Source organism: Leopardus geoffroyi, chromosome E2 (genome assembly GCF_018350155.1).
Source record: "Leopardus geoffroyi isolate Oge1 chromosome E2, O.geoffroyi_Oge1_pat1.0, whole genome shotgun sequence".
NCBI classification, from domain to species: domain Eukaryota; kingdom Metazoa; phylum Chordata; class Mammalia; order Carnivora; family Felidae; genus Leopardus; species Leopardus geoffroyi.
Window position 1 is genome coordinate 60,804,579 of NC_059335.1, and position 17,823 is coordinate 60,822,401.

The window sequence follows — 17,823 nt, forward strand, 5'->3', positions numbered from 1 at the left end:
GGTCCATGGAAGGGGGCAGGGGAGGCCCTGGGCGGGGGGGGAAGCACCCTCGCAGCTGGCCCACGGCCGCCGGCTCACCGAGGCACAGGGCCGGGGGGATGCCCAGGCACAGCAGGTATTGATACAGGAAGAACAACGCCAGGAACAGACAGTAGTTGGGCCAGAGGCGGGCGATGGCTCCGCGGTGCCGGCGGGTAAGAATGGCCACCAGCCAGCAGCCGTGCAGGATGACCATGAAATTCATGCGCTGCCCAATCACGTTCACGGCCATCAGGAAGCAGATCTGGGGGCGGCGGGGACGGGGTGCACAGTGAGCTGCTGGGGGGGGGACCTCCTGGGTCCCACCTCCAGCCGGGAAGGCTCAGAGCACAGTGGGGGCAGCGGCCCAAGTTCACCACGGCCCACACTGCTGTCGTGGAGGCAGAGAGAGCTGGACACGTGTCCGCCGTGTTTGGGGGGGGGGGGGAAGGGCGGGAACCACATCTCAGGAGGTTCCAAGGCTCAGTGGAGACTCTGACCCAGGCTCCAGTCAGGGTCCAGCCCCCGAGCTTACTCTCCCAGGACACGCTGACTGAGCCCGGGGGTCCGGCCCTCAGAGGTGTGTGCTCTGTGCCCCTCCCGGGTGGCCCCCGAGGGCCAGCAAGTTGCAGAGGCCCCACGGAGAGGGACGCGGACCCTCAGCCCTGCCCAGGTAAGGGGTGAGGGCTGACGCTGGGCCTCACCTCCAGCCCGAATTTGTAGAAAAAGAAGTTGACAAAGTACTTGAAGCAGCTGAGAAGATCCTGGTCCAGCCGCTGGCGGGTGCCGTCGGCACAGACGGCCTGGGCAGGCAGCGGGGCTGGCTGGTGCTGCCGACGGTGGTGCTCCTGGCGCCGGTAAACAATGGCCTCGAACACCAGCAGCAGCAGGACCAGCAGGTGGTTCTGGGGAGGGGGACACGGTCAGGCCGCACCCCCCGCCCCGCGGCCCCCGGCCCCGCACTCACCTGGGGCGGGCCGCACCCGCCGCGGCCCCGCACTCACCTGGATGTAGCCCAGGTTCGGGAAGCCCTTCCGGACCCCAAACCAGTTGGCAGGGTCGACGGGCCCCCGGTACAGCAGGGACTGCTTGATCTCCGTTTTCTGCAGGTTGGTGCTGTTGAGGAGGGGCTGGGGGAGGGGAGAATCAGCACCTGTTCCCACCTGGGAGCTGACACCCACCCCAGGGACCCCCCGCCCCAGCCACAACTCCGGACGGGGCCGGACCACACCCTCCCAGGATGCGTGGGGCCTTCAGCTCTGACCGACCTCGGTGGGGATGGGGACGGGGCATCTGGGGACGAGGAGGCCACGGGCAGGGGCGAGGAGTAGGGAACAGAGAGGAGGCCTGGTGGGCTCCCCCACGCGGCCCAGCCGCCCACACACCTCGGTGCAGTTGCTGGAGTATTCGTGCGGGCTGACGACCTTCAGCTGATACAGCATCTTGCACACGATGATGATACAGGTCCACACGGTGGAAAGGCAGGAGGCCATGGGCCGGAAGCGGGGGTAGGGCAGGGCGAAGGCCCACAGCACGACCAGAAGCAGGTTCATCACCGACACCTGGAAGGCAGGGGGGCGGGGGGGCCGGGGCGGGCGGGCGGATGGAGCGGCACCTCCCCAGGGTCCCTGCGATCTGCCACCCAAGGGTCCCGGCCTCTAGGGGACCCCACTGCAGAAAAAGGAGACGCCCCTGTGCCTCCCTTACCTCCTTCAGGGCCACCCACACAGTGTACAGGGCCACCAGCTTGAGGACGTGCAGCTCCAGCAGGCGCCCCACCAACACCTGCACGCGGGTGAGGACCTCGGAGAAGCGGTCGGCCAGGTCCAGCAGCCGCTCGGCCACCAGGCCCCACTTGCTGGCGGCGGCTGTGGGAGAGGGGCCGTGAGGGCTCGGGGACCAGGGTCCCCGGGCCTGGGGCTCGCAGGGCTCTGGGTGAAGGGACCCCAGGCCTGCCGGTCTGACTCACCTTCGGGGACCTGCATGGCCTGCTGGGGGCCGGCCCCGCTCAGTCCCTCCTCCCTGGCCACCTCCTCCTCCTCCTGCAGCAGCGGGGTCCCGCTGACCGCGTCCTGCCTAGGGTGGGCCCCAAGGCGTCACTCCTCGCCCCAGGCCCCGGGGCACGCCCTCCCCGGGGCTGACAAAGGCCTCCCCCGGGGCCCGGCCGACGTGCTGCCCCCGTGACCCGAAGGCCGGAGGAACACCCGGCACCGCGGGCCCGCCGTGTCCGAGGGGGCTGCCGAGGCCGTCACCCTGCTCCGGGCCCTCCCGTCCGAACCCAGCAGCCTCCGTCCCTTCCCTGTGCGGGTGTCTGTGTGTGTGGGGGGGGTACACGCTGCAGACCCCGGGCCCCCGGGAGCCCGCACCCGAGTCCGCACGCCCAGAGGCAGCGGAGGGAGAGGGGCCGGCCGTGGAGGGCGGGCGCACCTTCGAGCCCAGCGCGGGAGGTGGGCGCCAGGCAGGGGCGCGTGCCCCAGGTCGGTGAGCCGCATGAAGGGCTGGTGGAAATAATGCAGCTGCAGGATGCAGGCCAGCAGGAAGAAGCCGGGGACCAGGATGCTGGAGAAGAGCTCGGACACGCTGAACTGCTCCAGACCCAGGTCCGCCAGCCTGGCGCGAGGGGCGGCGGTCAGACGGGGCCGGGGGGGGGGGGGGGGGGGGCTCCACGCCGGGCGCGCCCCCCCCCCGGCCCGCCCGCCGACTCACTGCTCGTCTGTGAGGCCGGTCAGGTTGCGCCAGTAGGTGGGGAAGTCCTGGAACTGGAAGGTGTAGACGGCGCTGAGCACCAGCATGGTGTAGGCCACCACGAGCCACCAGAACGCCTTGAGCAGCTTCCTCCACAGGCTGTAGTAGACCTGCCGGGCGGCGTGCGGTGAGGCCCGGCCTGGGCGCCCCCCGCCGCCCCCGCCCCCGCCCGCCCACTACCTGGAAGAGCGTGAGGCACAGCAGGAAGAGGAGCATGTACACGATCTTGTAGACGACGAGGCGGCCGGCAAAGCTGACCACGATGAACATGCCAGCGCACACGTAGATCCAGTACTTGGCGTACAGGCCCGTGACCAGCTCGCCCAGGCTCCGGAGCAGCGTCCGTGTCCGCGTGGGCTCTGCGGGCCGGGGGGGTGGGGGGGCAGCCGGGGCATGGCTTCGGGGCCGGGCGGGGGGGAGGGGGGGGGCACCGTTCCCCGACCGCCCCCCGCCCCTCACCTCGGCGGGCCGCGGCGACCCCCGCGGCGACCCCCGGCCGGCCCCTCACCTGGGTCGGCCACGGCCACCCCCAGCAGGCCGGCCGCGCTCTTGGCCTTCCTTAGCAGCTTCTCCTTCACGAACTGGCGCAGCAGAAGCCAGAAGGTCAGGTTGTACAGCAGCTGGGCGGGGCGGGGCGGGGGTGTCACCAAGGGCCGGCGGTCCGGCGCCCCGCCCGCAGCCAAGGGCCGGCCCGCGAAGACCCGGGCCCAAGGGATAGCCCCTTGGTGCCGGTGCCCGCCTCCCCGGGGGCACGGTCGGGCCCTGTCGCGTACGAGCGTGGGTGCGGGCGCGTGTACTCGAGCCCGCGTGACCTCACACCTACGTGCACGCGCACACACCTCCCGGGACGACATACGACCCGGCACAGACGTCCGGACCCGGCGACACTCTGGCGTGCGGGACGCAGACGGGGCACCCGGGGCCAGACGCCGGGGGGATGTGTGACATTAGGGGAACCCGCGTCAGGGACCCAGGGACGGCGCCCCCGACGACCAAGGGTCAGCGTTCGTCCCCCCGACACTTGTTTGGTCACCGCTCTGGACCGGCCCGAGGGGACCCCGCGCTGACAGCCGGACAGCGGACTCCGCGCCGTCACGGGGGCTCGTGCGGGAAGAGCAGGCCCCGCGCGCACTCACCATGGCGCCAAGGTCCAGGCAAGGGTAGCGGGTGTGCTCCAGCCCCAGCTGACGCAGGCTGACGGGGCCCAGGGTGGTGGGCAGCTCGGGACGCAGGTCCATGGCCCACACGTAGCGGAGCCCGCACAGCGCCAGCCCGTAGAGCAGGATGAAGGGGGAACAGAGCATGGCCAGCTGGTGACGACTGCGCACCGTCCAGATGAGGCAGGCCCAGAGCAGCAGCACGAAGGTCAGCCAGCTGTGGTAGGTGATACTCCACACCTGGACGGCGGGGCCGGGGGGCCGGTGGGCCGGGGGCACGCACCCAGCCCGCTCCCCCGCCGGCCCGGGGACGGGGCGCGCACGCGGCACAGGGCGCACGTTCCCGTACGTGCCCGCCCGCTACCCATATGCACGCGCACACGCGCACCCATGGCGCGGCTCTGGGCCCAGCAGGCCACGGCTCCGTTTCTGGCAACAAGGCACCAGGTTCTGCGGAACTCAGGCCGCCATCCGCCCCCCCCCACCCCGCGCCAGAACATCACGAGGGAACCAGCAGCAAGGGCCCCCCGGACGGGCCTGCCCAGGCCAGCCGCTCCTTACCATCATGGCGATGAGGGCGCACACGTAGCTCTGGTCCATGATGAGATGGCCCAGACCGTGCAGGGGAGACACGTCTCTAGGCTCCGACAGCCTGGGGTACACTGAGGGGTGGGGGTCAGAGATCACCAGAGGGCCGGACCCCAGCCGGGGCAGTTCCAACATCAACAGGCCGGAGCCCCTCACCCACAGGAGACTCTGCCCAGTAATTCTGCCGGTGGCCAGCGGGGGCAGAAAACGCCGGCAAAGGACCGGGCTCCCGACTGACACTGTCCCCGGCGTGTCGCGGGACCCGGGGCAGTCCTCACCCCACTCCACATCTTGGTTTCCAAGACTCTGAAAGGACAGGTCGGACAAAATGGCCCCGACTCCCGTCCGGCTCTGTGCACAGGGCAAGTCCCCGGGGAGCCAGCTGTGGAGGCCGGCGATTCCGCCTCTGGCTTCGCGCAAAATGGAAATCGAGCCTCAGGAGACAGAGAAAAGCGCCCCGCCCTCCCCACGGGGCCGCTGTGTCCACCCAGGAGGCGGCTGGCCGCCTGGACCGCAGGGCCAGCCCACGGGGTGCAGTCCAGCCCTCTGGGAACCGGGAGGCAAGTGGGGAGGGGGTGGGACACCAGGAGGTCCGGCAAGGTCTCGGGCAGCGGCCCGACCTCACATCCTGGCCCCGGATGGGGGGGGCCCCAGACGGCACTGCTGGAGAGGTCAGCAGGGCAAGACCACCCGGCGGCCACCAGGGGGCAGCACCAGCGTGCCTGCGGCAGGTGGCGTCCCAGGGCAGCCACGGGCAGTGTGGCACTCACGGGGGCGCTGCCGGACGGGGCTGTGGCCGGTCAGGTCGTGCACAGTGCAGCTGTCGGTCTCCCAGTCTGGCCCCGTGGTCGTGGGCGGCACGCGCTGCAGAGGCAAGCCGAGCCCCGGTGAGCCGAGCCTGGGGGACGGGCAGGCTCCGGCACCACGGCTGGGCGCGGGCTCCTTACCTGGGCGGCGCCCTCCTCCTTGGCGGCCGCAGCCCCGGCCTGGCCCTGGGGCCACTGATCCACGTGAGTCAGTTCCACCTCCTGCTCCTCGTCGCGCCTGGCCGCCTCCTTCCTCTGCGGGGACCGGCACGGAGCTCAGCCCCCGGCCCCAGCAAGCCGCCCGGAGCGGGGGGGACCCCGGGGGGGGCGCTGGCCCAGGAAACCCACCTGGTCCAGGGGCTGGTGTGTGCACAGCTTGAGGAGTGAGGTCATGGTGTAGTAGAGGAGCAGCAAGACGCCGGGGCTCACGTACACGGGCCAGTCGTGGCTGGTATCGAGGACCAGCACGTTGGGACTGGAGCAGTTGCTGTAGGCCACCAAGGCCTTGAGGCCGAACACCCTGCCCAGAGAAGGCGAGCCGCTGAGCCGGGCCGCGGGAAGCCAGGGCCAGGCCAGGGGAGGGGAGGGGAGGGGGGAGGGGAGGGGAGGGGAGAGGGGAGAGGGGGGGGAGAGGGGAGGGGAGGGGGGAGGGGAGGAGGGGGGAGATGGGAGGGGAGGGGGGAGGGGAGGAGGGGGGAGAGGGGAGGGGAGGGGGGAGGGGAGGAGGGGGGAGGGGAGGGGGGAGGGGAGGGGGGAGAGGGGAGGGGAGGGGGGACGGGGGAGGGGAGGGGGGACGGGGGAGGGGAGGGGAGGGGGGGGAGGGGGCCGGCACAGGCAGACCTCACCTGGCCCAGATGCCCGCAGGGGGCAGCACGGCCTGGGCGAAGGGCGTCTGGTAGCAGTAGACGCAGATGAGGTGGCCGGCGCTGAAGCAGCCCACCATGACGCAGAGCGTGCTGGAGCCCAGGGGGCCGATGGGAAAGTGGCAGGCCCACCAGGTGCAGGTGGCCAGGAAGACCAGGAAGTAGACGCCGGAGAAGGCCGAGGGCTGGGCGATGCCTGCGGGACGGGACGGGGCGGAGGCGTCAGGTCCGGGCCACGTGGCGGCCGGTGGGGAGCCCGGCGGGCTGCCGAGACCCCTCCCCGCGTGCCAGTTGGCGCCGGGGCCCCCGCCCCTTGCCCAGCGGGTACCTGCCAGCGCCAGCAGCAGGATGGCCAGCGTCCGTCCGGCGGCCACCAGCAGCCAGTGGGCCGTGACCTGGAACCGGGTGGCCAGCCGAGACCTCTGCTTGGGGGCTGGCACGGGGGCTCCGTGAGGCCCCGCCGGGGAGCCGGCGTCCGCTTCCCTGTCCTCATCGTCCTGCCGAGGTCGTGGGGGGGGGGGGGGGGCAAAGGTCAGGTGCACGGCACTCGGGCCACACAAGCGGGGAGGAGGCCTCCCTCGAGTTCACAGGCCCTCCTGGAGGTGGGGCCCGGGCCCGGCCCGTGGTGACGGCTGGCCCCGGGTTATTCCAGAACCCCGCAAGTGCCTCTTTACTTCCCTTTCTAGATCAGGGGGACCCCCAGGGCAGGGCAGGCCCCGCAGATTCCGGCACACGCCCTCGAAGCCCCTGGGTCCCGAGAGGCCCGAGTGCTGATTTTTAGGGAAAATACACCATGTCACCGCCCTTCACAGTTTACAGAGCACCTTCACGTCTGTGCCTCACGGTCCTGTGGCTGAAGCAGCACTTTCCTCGTGGGTAGAGAAACGGGGGCGCCCGGTTTGACCCCGCTCCCTGTCTGCTGCCTGTGGGGCTCCTGGAGAGCCAGGGGCAGGCGGGCCCGCCAGGCCGCAGAGACCGGGCCTCCATTCCCGGTTCCACTCAAAGGTTTCCCAGAACGGAGCCGTTTCCTGGACGCCCAGCCCCGCTCCCCCCATGTCCCACCTGCACACTGGATGCCACGCCCGGGCCTCTCCCAGGGGGTGGCACTCGGCGTCCAGACTAAGTACACAGGAGCCAGGTGACCTGCTCGTGTCCCAGCTCGTGCCTCCTGGCTGTGCGGCCTTGGGTAAGTCACCTAAACCCTCGTTTCCCGTCTGCCAGATGGGGGTGGGACCAGAAAAGTGCTGCCCTCACAGGGCAGGAAGGGAGTAGGGAGGCCATAGGGAGGAGTCCCTGAGCAGTGATCAGAAGCAGGGGCGGGGGCAGGCCAGGGGACCTGGGTCGCGGGACGGCTGGGACCCCAGAATTCAGAGCAGGGGGCACGGGGCCCTGAGGGGTGGGGGAGGCGTTCGCGGGCAGGCACAGCTGCCAGGCCTGCGTTCCCACCCGCGCACAGCTGGCCGAGGCCCTGGGAAAGTGTCCGCCAGCCTCTGAGGAGTCAGCGTCCGCGAGGGGGGGACGGAGGCAGCTGCTGGGGGGACAGGCAGGTGCTCGGGGCGTCCAGCCAGCCAGCCCTGGCTCCAGCCCCGACTCGGCAGGCCCCTCAGGCGGCCACAGGAGGCTTAGCACAAGTTTCCTCTCTCTGTCCCTCCCCCTGTGCCACCCCCTCAGAGCGTGCGTGCAGAGGCACGTGACATCGTGTCAGGATGCACGGCCGCACTCGTACGCTGTCCCGCGTACGTGTGGGTGGCTCTGGGCTTTGAGACACGCCTGCGGAGGGTACCCCCAGCCCCTCGCTCTGAGGTCTGTCTACACCGGCCACCCCGGCCAGCAAGACGGCACAGGCTCTCTCATGTGCCACCGAGGACACCCACAGGAAGGTGACCTGTCCCGGTCGCCGGGCAGACCGGAGTCCGGCCCCCCGAACGACCAGGGCAGCGCTGTGCTGTGAGGGTGTAGGCAACATGGGTGGCTGGCCCCCTCCTGTCCTACCCCAGGTTTCAGGATCGAGTCTGGCCCCTTCCTGGCAGAGCCGCTCCAGGAAGCCCTGACTCCACCAACAAGGAAAGCGGAGGCATCCACGGCTCCCTGGGGCCCACACAGTGGCTCCCACCCGTGGCTCACTGGGGCCCACGTGCCTGTGGGAGTAGAGAGGGGTCGCCAGGAGAAGGGTGACCCGAGGGCAGGCGGCAGGGCGGTCCCAACCCTGGCTCGACCGCCACCAGTGCCTGGAAAAGCGACCTGACCTCCAGGCTCCCGTTACACCCTCTGAAAGTGGGATCCTAGCCTGGCCCCGTGGGGTGGGGGCAGGGCAGCCTGGGTCACCCCTGACCTGCAGAGGTGGGTGGGAGGACCCTACAGGCCCTGGGGCCTCCCTGGCAGGGGACACTTGTGCCAGGGTCCTGGACAGTCACAGATCCCACGGAGCCCCGGGGCCTGGGCCCTGCTGCTCCAAGGCTGAGGCCATGTGTGGGAGGCCAGGCGGGGCTCGAGACCACAGCCCTCGTGGGGGGCAGAAGGGCACTCAGGCTTCAGCCGTGGGGGACATCAGGGGCCCTGACCCTCACGCCTGATGCTGAGGGAAAGCTCCCAGAGCAGGACACCCCAAGGACAGTCTCTAGATCAGGACCTCCGCCACCCCCCACCCCGTGCCTAGAGGCCATCGACACTCCCTCGGGAGTGGCATCCACCCTCGGTGCCCCCTGACGGCCAGGAGGTCGGCCCCCTGCACTGCTGACTCCCCACTGTCCCGTGGCCTCCAGGAACGGTTTCTTAAGGCACAGACACGCGTGGGGTCCCCACAAGTTCCCCCGAGATGGAACCCTCCTAGGACCGGGTCTGGCAAACACACAGGCTGAGGGGCTCACAGGGTAGCCCCTCGCCCCAGGAACGGGACACACGCCTTCTCTCACCCCTGAGGCCTCGGCTCTCCGTAACGGACACAAACCGACTCTTACAACTAAAAAGGGCACGTTTGTATAAAAACGAAACAGTCGCAGAGTCTCAAACGGCCGGAAGGACCGAGAAGGCCCTGCCCCCAGCACGTGGGCACCCGGCCCACCTACGGCCCTCACCTGCTCCCGGGCGGGCCGGCTCCGCCGGGCTTCCCGTGCCAGGCGCCCGCAGAGGCCGAGGCACACGGCTGAGACGACCAGGACACCCAGGTCAGGGGCCACCAGCCGGACGGCATTGGGGATGTCCTTCAGGTCCAGCCTGCGAAGGGGCAGGAAGTGCCCACCGATCGGTCAGGAGGGCAGGTGCCAGGCAGCGGGGGGGTGGGGACAGGCAGGGAAGGGGGGACCCCAGGGCCTGGAGGCCCCAGGCAGGGAGAGGGCTTACCTCGTCACCCCTACGTGCTGGGACAGGATCTGCCAGGGGCTGCCTGCGGAGAGAGGCACGGGGGGACGGGGTCAGGCGGTGCCCCACGGCCCTGCCAGGAATCACCGAACACCTGGCCTCTGGGCTGCTCATAAAACGCTGCCTCTACTAGCAGGGAAACTGAGGCTCAGCCAGGCAAAGCCAGGGGGCCGAAAGCCCGGAGGTCTGTCTGCAGAGTGGGGATTCGCAGCCAGGAGCCCAGGCTGGGCACTCAAAACCCCCGGCCGAGGCCACGGCTCCTCGGGGTCCGTGTGGGAGGCCCGTCTCCCAGGCAGCAGGACCGGCGCGCCCACCTGGCCCTGGACTCCGCTCCACACCCCCTTCTGGACTGCGGTGTGGACACAGTCACCCGAAATCAGGAGCCCGGGCAGGGCGGGGGAGCCGAGCCAGGCAATGCTAGCTGTGGGGACGGGGCGCCCGCGGTTCACATGTCTGGAGTCCAGGGCGCTGAGGCCACTCCTTTCCGGAGCTGGGAGGGTGGGTGTCGGCTGGAAACTGCCCACAGGATGAGGGGCCCGGGGCAGTGGGTGGGGGGGCAGGGCACTGAGGGCCCCTGGTGCCCACGGCCACGTTTCCAGGTGCCAGAGGAAGATGCTGACAGAGAGAAGGGCCTAGAAGGCCAAGGCTGCCCCGAGGGCCAGATTTCGGGGTCCAGAATTAGCACCGTGCCTCACTCGGCCCAGCCCCAGGCCAAGTGTCACTGGCTCTTAACACGGGCCACGTGGGCTGAACAGAAATCGTGGACGGGCTCAGGGGCCGGCCCATATCAGGCAAAGCCTGCTGAGGCGGGGCGGCCGGCCTTTCCTGGGGCCGCGGTATCCCCTCCCTCTCCCCTGGCCCCCAGCTAGCTGTCCCGGGCACCCCCTTCCCAGGTCCCAGTGGAAACTCACAGCTTGGCCCCAGGAGCTGGTCCAGGCGGGGCACGGTGTGCAGGCATATCTGGAAGGCCAGGTGGGCTGCCAGGAAGAGGAGGCTGAAAAGCAGCAGGGCTCGGAGGAGGCGACCAGTGTGACCTGCGGGCAGAGAGGGCAGGGGCGAGGCTAGCGCAGGGCCTTCTTCCGCCCATCCTGGGGGACCCACATCCCACCGGAGTCTGGGAGCCGGGCCAGGAGACCCCAACCCCGGGCAGGGACAGGCCCACACGAGCGCCCCGTGTGCCTTGCCCCTGGAGAGACGTGGCCCCACAACCGGGGCCGGACCCTGCGCCCAGGGAGGACTCGTGGAGCCCTGGGGTTACCCTGCTCTGAGCAGTGAGCAGCTCACCCTCCGGGCAAGGAACGGAGACCCTGAGGGCCCCACGCTGAGCTCGAGCCCCGTCTCAGGACTCGGGCTGTGTGCGGCTCGCCCCAGATCCTCACTGTGCCGCCAGCGGACCCCTGGCTCGGGGACAGAGGCGTCCCTCTCTCCTGCCCAAGGCTGGCACGCTCGGAGCCCCTGCTCGATGTGTCCCCTTGCCCAGGGGTGGCCCAGCGGGTGAGACCCCTGGAGTGCCGTGTGAGCACACGCGCCGGGGAGGTCGGGGCCGGCCCTCGCCCACGCTCTGCCCCACCTCACTTGGCTGAGACTCAGAGGGCGCGAGGGGCTCCCGGGGGGCGGCCCAGGCACGACTTGGACGGCTTCGCTGACACTCGTTTCTAGGTCCCTCCCGGCCCCCCGACCCTCGGTAGGGCAGGGGTGAGCGAAGGGGAGGGCAGGGTGGGGCCGCGGAGCACTGGGAAGGAGAAATGGAAAATGAACGGAACGTCTGGCCGTCGGCCCTGGCCGGGCCGGCTCTGCTCAGAGCACCGGGCCAAGAGCAGGGGGAGGCCACGGGCCTCCCGTCACGAGGAGGGGTCGGGCTACCTGCGGGCGCTGTGCGGGAGCCTGCGGGGAGCCACCGCTGTGCCCCCCTGCCAGGAGCCTGCAGGGGCGAGGGGCTGAGAAGGCTGAGCTTCCCTCTAGGCCAACCCCCCTCTGCCCTGCTCGCCCGGGCAGCCCCTCCCTTGCACACCTAGGAGGTCCCACCAGGAGGCAGTGGGGGAGCACCTGGCCGCCCCCGTGGACGCCCAGGCTGGCCTCGGGCACTACGGGAGCCGAAGCCTCAAGAGCCAGGCTGCTGGGCTCCTTGCACACGCGAGAACCCGGGGGTCAGAGGGGCGAGCCCAAGGCTCGAGACCCCTGGGCGGGAGGGCGCCCCCGCCCCCCCCCATCGTCCCATCCGGCCCCTCTTGGACCTCTGGCCAAGTGCCAGCTGTCACCGCTGCCCTCGTCGTCCGCCCCTCCTCATACCTAGTTCACTTCTCGGGTGGGCACACCGTGTCCCAGACCACAGGCCACCGCCAAGCCAAAGGGGCCAGGGTGCTGGCCGTGTGGCTGTAGCTCCCTGCCAGGCGGGGGCTGGCTGAGCCAGACGTGGGAGGGGCAGGAGGCCCGGCGCATCCGGCCAACACCACTGACCAACCTGGACAATCTCCCACGCTGCCCACCTGAGCTCGGCTCAGGCGGCGGGAGGACAGCACAGGGGTGGGGGGTGGGGGGCAGGGGTGGGGGGCGGGCGAGGGGCTCCTGAACCTGCCGGGGGTGGGGCGGGCAGAGAACAACCCCTGAGGATTGTGAGGTTGGGCCCCGAGAGCCGGGAGCGGGCGGGGAAGGGGCGCCGGGGGGGCCCGGAAGGTTCCGCCAGCTCCTGTCCTGGGGCCCGAACGCCACTCGCCCGGCCATTCGAGGCCTGCACACACAGGCCGCGACCCCCACCGTGTCCACGGCAGGGGAGAGGCGCGCAGAAACCACCCACCCTAAAGGACCAGGGGGTCGGGCTCTCCAGGAAGTGGGGTGGCGGGCTGTGGCCCCGGGGGGCAGAGGCAGCGGGAGGGGCTTCCCAGAGGGGGTTTGTACAAAGAATCTGACCCACAGCAGGAATCCCGGGCTTGCGGCCCACAAAACCGCCCTCATAGCGGCGGCTCCATCCCCCACACTGTGGGGCGTCCCTGCCTTCAGCAGGGAGGGTACCTTGTCGACCGCCGCCCTTCAGCCCTCTGGGCCTTCCTTCCTCACCCACCCACCCCACCCCCAAAGGCCTCACTCGCACACCCTCTTGGGGCCAGCTGTTTGCAGACGCCCCCTCTCCTGATGGGACCCGGCCCCTGGGTGCACGGGGCTGGGGGGGGGGGACCCTTGGAGCGGCTCCTGGGGATGTTCCAGGAAGTGTGCTAAGAAGCTGGGGGAGGAGTGCCCGCAGTCACACCCAGAAGGCTCCAGAGAGGTGGGGGTAGGAAGGGGACAGGACAGGGGGCACCTCATGAGCCTGAGCCCTGAGCCCTGGGAAGGAGGTTCTCCTCACAGGAGGCGGCAGGAGGGTGACAGGAGTCCCTGGGGACTCACAGCGCCATCCACCCCCAGGGAGAGGGCAGGAGTACCTGCAGGGCGGGGCCAGCCCCGGGGTGGGCTTTGTCCTGAGGCGGGACAGGTGTTAAGTCCCTAAATGTGAAGCAGATGGCCCGGCCCTGACCCCCAGGCACAGGGACAGGGGACGGGGCCAGGGGTCAGGACCCTCGGGGCCCAGGCGGCGTCAGACCTTCCGCCAGATGTCCAGCCTCCGAGCCAGCCCTAACCCGACGCCAGGCGCCCCGGCACCTCCCTGCTTTCCTCTCTCCCACTCGGAAAATCCAGGCAGCCTCCCTGCTCCTGAAGGGCCGCTGAGGGTGGACAGACGGACAGACGGAGGTCAGGCAGGAAAGTCTCCGCAGCGCTCCCTACCCCTTGCCCAGCGGACCCCTCCCCCCACTGCCCATCGGGCAGCCTGCGAATACAGGCACTGGCTCCACGGGTGGACGGATGGACGGGAGGAAGAGGGGGCTCCGGGCGGGGGAGGACCTGTGGGAGGTATGGACCCTGCGGCCTGAGCTGGACCAGATGTCACAGGCTAGGGAGGGGTGACCAGCCAGCCTGTAGGGGGCAGAAGGACACCTGCCCCCTCCCTCGATGTCCACACCCCAATGCCCGGACCCTGTGAACACGCTTCCTTACGGGGCAGAGGGGAACCAAGGCTGCCAAGCAGCCGACCTGAAAACAGGGGCTGACCTTGGATCCCCGGGGAAGGCCAGTGTCACCACGGGGTCCTGAGGGTGGACGGGGGCGGGAGGGCCAGAGTCAACGTGACGAGGGGACACTCGACGGGCCATTGCTGGCTTGGGCGACGGAGGGAGGGGCCGTGGATGCCTCTAGAAGCCGGGAAAGTTGAGGAAACGGATCCTCCCGGGAGCCTCCGGAAGGAAACGGGGCCCGTGACACCGATGCCGGCCCGCGAGGCCCGTGCTGGTCTCCCGACCCCCCGCCCGAGGGACGAGGCTGTGCTCCAGTGGCCACAAGAGGCTCAGACGCCTCCGAGGCCCGGAAGCAGCCAGCAGCTACACCCGGCGCCTCAGAAGGCGGCGCCTGTGGCCTGCCTCCCTTCACGGGGCCTCAGCTGTCACGGCCAACACGGACCTCGGCCCGGCCGGGGCTGCTTTCTCACCCATCTCTGCCGGGCGCTGGCGCTCACGCTGCTGATGGCCCGCTTCTCCCGGGGACTCTCACTCAAGCCCGGGGGCCCGTCCCCCCTCCAGCTCCGAGGGGACCTTCCCACCCACGGGAGGCAGAGCCGCCTGTGGGGCAGGTCCCTGAGCGCTGCCCTCCCTGAACAGCCGGGACAGGTATGGACACTGATGCAGGCGGACAGAGGTGGCAGGAGCCCAGGGTGAGAGTTTGGACTCCATCTGTCCCCGTGTCACCTGGCTGCAGGTCCGCACCTGTTCACAGCGGGCCTGCCTGCCCTCCCGCACGGGGCTCCCGAGACGGGGCGACGGCCTTCTGGGATGGCTCCGCGCCGTGAGCCCGCCTCCGGACCCTCCTGTGGGCACAGCCCCTGCTGGGTTCCCCACGTCTGTGTGCCTGGTGGACACAGGAGACTACGTGCCCACCCTCCAGGGGCTCAGGACCCCAGACGGGGCCTCGAGTGCCCAGCTACCCACACGACAGGGTGGCTGGCGATAACCCGAACCCCACGGAGCTCAAGTAGATGGCAGGAGCCTGACTTCAGGGGGTGGGGGCAGGGGCGGCTGGATATAAGGGGTTGGCCGCAGCCTCAATGGGCACAGTGGTTCGGGGGTGGGGGGGGGGCGTGGGAAACAGGAGAGGGAGCCCGCAGGAAGACGGCCCGTCTCACAGTGCCCGGGAAGCCCCAGGGACAAGGGGGGATCCGTCCAAGACCCCAGAACACACGGCAAGAGAAAAGATTCTGAACTTAGCCAAAGGTCGACAACGAAAAACAACGGAGCTTGGGACCACCCTTCCTTTACCCCGGCCGTTGAACTGCCCGGGGCCTCCGGGGAGCACGCGGCACCCTGGCCCCTGGAGGCCCGGCCGGTCCTGTGGACGAGTCCCCACCCCCCCCACCCCCACCCCAGCAGGAGCCACTTTGCAAGCCCTTACCTGGGACGCTGTGCGGAGAGGGGCCCGGGAACCAGGGCAACAGCAGCAGAAACAGCAAGTAGACCAGAGACAGGGCGTTGAAGCGGCACAGGCAGGCTGCAGGGGAGGAGAGGGCGGTCAGCTCAGCCACGCGGGGCGCCCAGCCCCTGCCCCGCACACCCCCAGACGCCGCCCCCCAAGTATCGCCCTGGACAGTGCCTCCCAACATCACCCCTCAAACACCATCCTTGACGTCACCCCCAGACACAGCCCCCCGAATCTCACCCCAAACTTTGCTCACAGACGTTACCCCCCAGATATCACCCCCGGACATTGCCTCCCAATGTTACCCCTCAAGTATCACCCCAGACATCACCTCCTAAGTATCACCCGGACATAATCCCCCCTGACATCAAGCCCCCAACATCGTCCCCCCCCAGTCCACTGGACATCCCCGTTAAGCGTCGCTCTAACCCCGGGCCTCGGTACGGCCCCCACACAGCATCCCCCCCAGATGCTGCCTGCTTGTCACCCTGTGAGGCCGGCTGCCTCCTTCCACACGTGAGCAACCTCACTTAGCGTGTGGCACGTCACCCATTGCTCAGGATTCACGCTGTCACACCGTGTCCAGACCACACACGTCACCTGTCGCTCAGAGCACATGTCCGCTGTCACGCCGTGTCCCCACACATGTCACCTGTCACTCAGCACACACAATGTCACACTGTGTCCTCCTACAGCTAGTTCTTTTTACCAGCGTCCCATGTTGTGATCCTCTCGTGCAGATGCTGGGGCCTCGTCCTGTCCGCCCGTGTCTCAGGGGCGCCGAGGGGTGCCCTCCCCCCACGGGCGGACAGGGACAACGTGGCTGACTTTCCTTCCTTTGGAAAATTCCACAGTTTCAGGTGCACACAGCACAACTGACCTCCGCAATCAGCGCTCAGAGCCCTAACTCGCGTGCTCATGGGGACACGCCAGCCACCCCGCGGCCTCTCGGCCCCCCTTCTCCGTGAGCGGGATCGTGGGGCTCCCAGCCGGCGGCCTGGCTCCTGTCTCCGCCTCTGAGAGCCGCGCATGTGTCCACGGCCTGTCCCCGCCTTTGCCCTCGACCCCACGCCCCCCACCCGGCACAGCTGGACGCTATCTTGACCGAGGGCGGCCGGGGGGCCGGGGGACCCGGGGCTGGGCCGGGCCCCGGGAACCAAGGCCTGTCAGGGGATGACGTCCTGATGTGGGTGTCGTCGCCAGGGAACCGGGGGCCCACTCAGCCTTTCCTGGGGTGCCCGAGAGCGGGCTGGCAGGGCAGGTGGGCACCACCGGAGGGGCCCCCGGGGCGGAGCCGTCCCTGCCGCCCGTTCCTCCACCACCTCCGGCGGCAAGTGGCCCGGGAGGACGGCACAGCCTGCCGAGGGCACCGGCGCCTACCACGAATCTGTCCCCTCCTGAACAACCCGGCCTCGCGGCTCAGACGTGTGTGGCTAAGCCGACGGAGCCCGTTCTATTTCCCACCAGAGGCAGAGTTTACAAGCTGTCCCGGGACCTACTCTCTGCCCCCCCCACCGGCCCCCAAGCGTGAGCCGCGACCCCGCAAGGACTCGGACGTCCAGGTGGCAGCCGTGTGGACAGCCAGAGCCCAAACAAGCTGACTCGAACTTGCCCATCTGGCTGCACAGACCGCCTCCTGGGGGGGGGGGGGGGTGGCGCAGGGGTGGCATCTGCTCTGGGAAAAGGATAGGCTAGAATAACAGTGCCTCGGGGAGGAGGCCACTGACCCGACCTGAGTCTCGAGCAGGGGGCCCCCTGGGGGCGTGGCCAGGTCTGCACCTTCCGGTCACCAGGTGGCGACGGAGATCCCTCCTCCCTCAGTGGGGGGTGCAGGGCACAGGTCTCCTCCGGGGTCCATTCTGCCCCCCCTGCTCTTCAGACAGGCCTTAGCTGGAGCCCCTCCTACCCCTGGAGGCCGCGACGAAGGAGGGGCTCCCAGAGAACACAGGCCGCTGAGACGCCGGGGAACCTGCTGACACGCCCAGGCTTGTGGTCACCAACAGGGGCTGCACACACCTCTGCCTGTCCCGTCCTCGCCTTGTCCCCAGGCCGGGACCTTGGGCAAGCAGAGAAGCTGCGGGGAAAGGCAGGAGGGGCCGCGGCCTGGGGGGCAGACCCTTGACCGTGCAGCCGTGGGCAGCTCTAGGCCTCTGTTCCCACGTCTGTGCGACGGGGTTCGCACGTCCTGCCTGAAGGGTCATCCGAGGGCCACACTGAACGGAGGACCAGGTGCAGGGCCGGGGTTCGAGTCCATCCCACCCACCGCTGACTAAGCCCCTCCTATCACCCCAGCCTCGCGGAGGCCCCAGGAACCCCAGGGGGGCGCTCCAGGTCACCTTCCACGCCCAGAGCCGCCCCAAGCCTGGGCACCGCCCCCTCCATCACACACCGGCCGTGGCACCGGCTCGACCAGAAATACGACGTTGTACAGCAAGTGCACATTTTCGTTAAAAAAAAAATCCATCCAACCCGGCCCAAGAGGCAGGAGGGAAATGCGTTTACGGCACAGGCTCCTCACGTTCCTCTTTGTGCCCCAAGGGCCGCCCTTCCCAGCCCCCAGGTCGTCTCTCTCTCTCTGAGCCACGGCGACCTGCCACGGCTCCCCAGAGAGGGTGGCACTCCCTCGTCCCAGCCAAGCCAGGTCCATCCTCCCGACGCCCCGGCCGCCTGCACCCCTGTCCTCGCCCCCTCCCCCACCACGCGCCCCGTGACCTCCCAGAGGCTCCCCTGCTCCGGCCCCCGGGCACGGGGCCGCGGGTAGAGGCTCCCGGGGGCAGAAGCAGTTTCTAGGGGAGC

At 69.7% G+C, this 17,823-nt stretch overlaps 1 protein-coding gene across 1 annotated transcript in view; it reads right to left on the reverse strand.

Annotated features, from left to right (window-relative positions):
• The window catches only part of PIEZO1 (piezo type mechanosensitive ion channel component 1), a 54,664-nt gene that overhangs the window by 12,677 nt on the left and 24,164 nt on the right, over positions 1-17,823 (reverse strand). Inside the window, 21 exon segments of the mRNA XM_045439990.1 lie at positions 79-283; positions 723-923; positions 1,023-1,148; positions 1,404-1,580; positions 1,726-1,886; positions 1,988-2,094; positions 2,446-2,628; positions 2,725-2,873; positions 2,944-3,122; positions 3,272-3,383; positions 3,900-4,160; positions 4,482-4,582; positions 5,279-5,372; positions 5,456-5,569; positions 5,663-5,834; positions 6,160-6,373; positions 6,506-6,674; positions 9,252-9,390; positions 9,517-9,559; positions 10,446-10,568; positions 15,004-15,099. Coding sequence (XP_045295946.1) covers positions 79-283; positions 723-923; positions 1,023-1,148; positions 1,404-1,580; positions 1,726-1,886; positions 1,988-2,094; positions 2,446-2,628; positions 2,725-2,873; positions 2,944-3,122; positions 3,272-3,383; positions 3,900-4,160; positions 4,482-4,582; positions 5,279-5,372; positions 5,456-5,569; positions 5,663-5,834; positions 6,160-6,373; positions 6,506-6,674; positions 9,252-9,390; positions 9,517-9,559; positions 10,446-10,568; positions 15,004-15,099 — 3,126 coding nt within the window.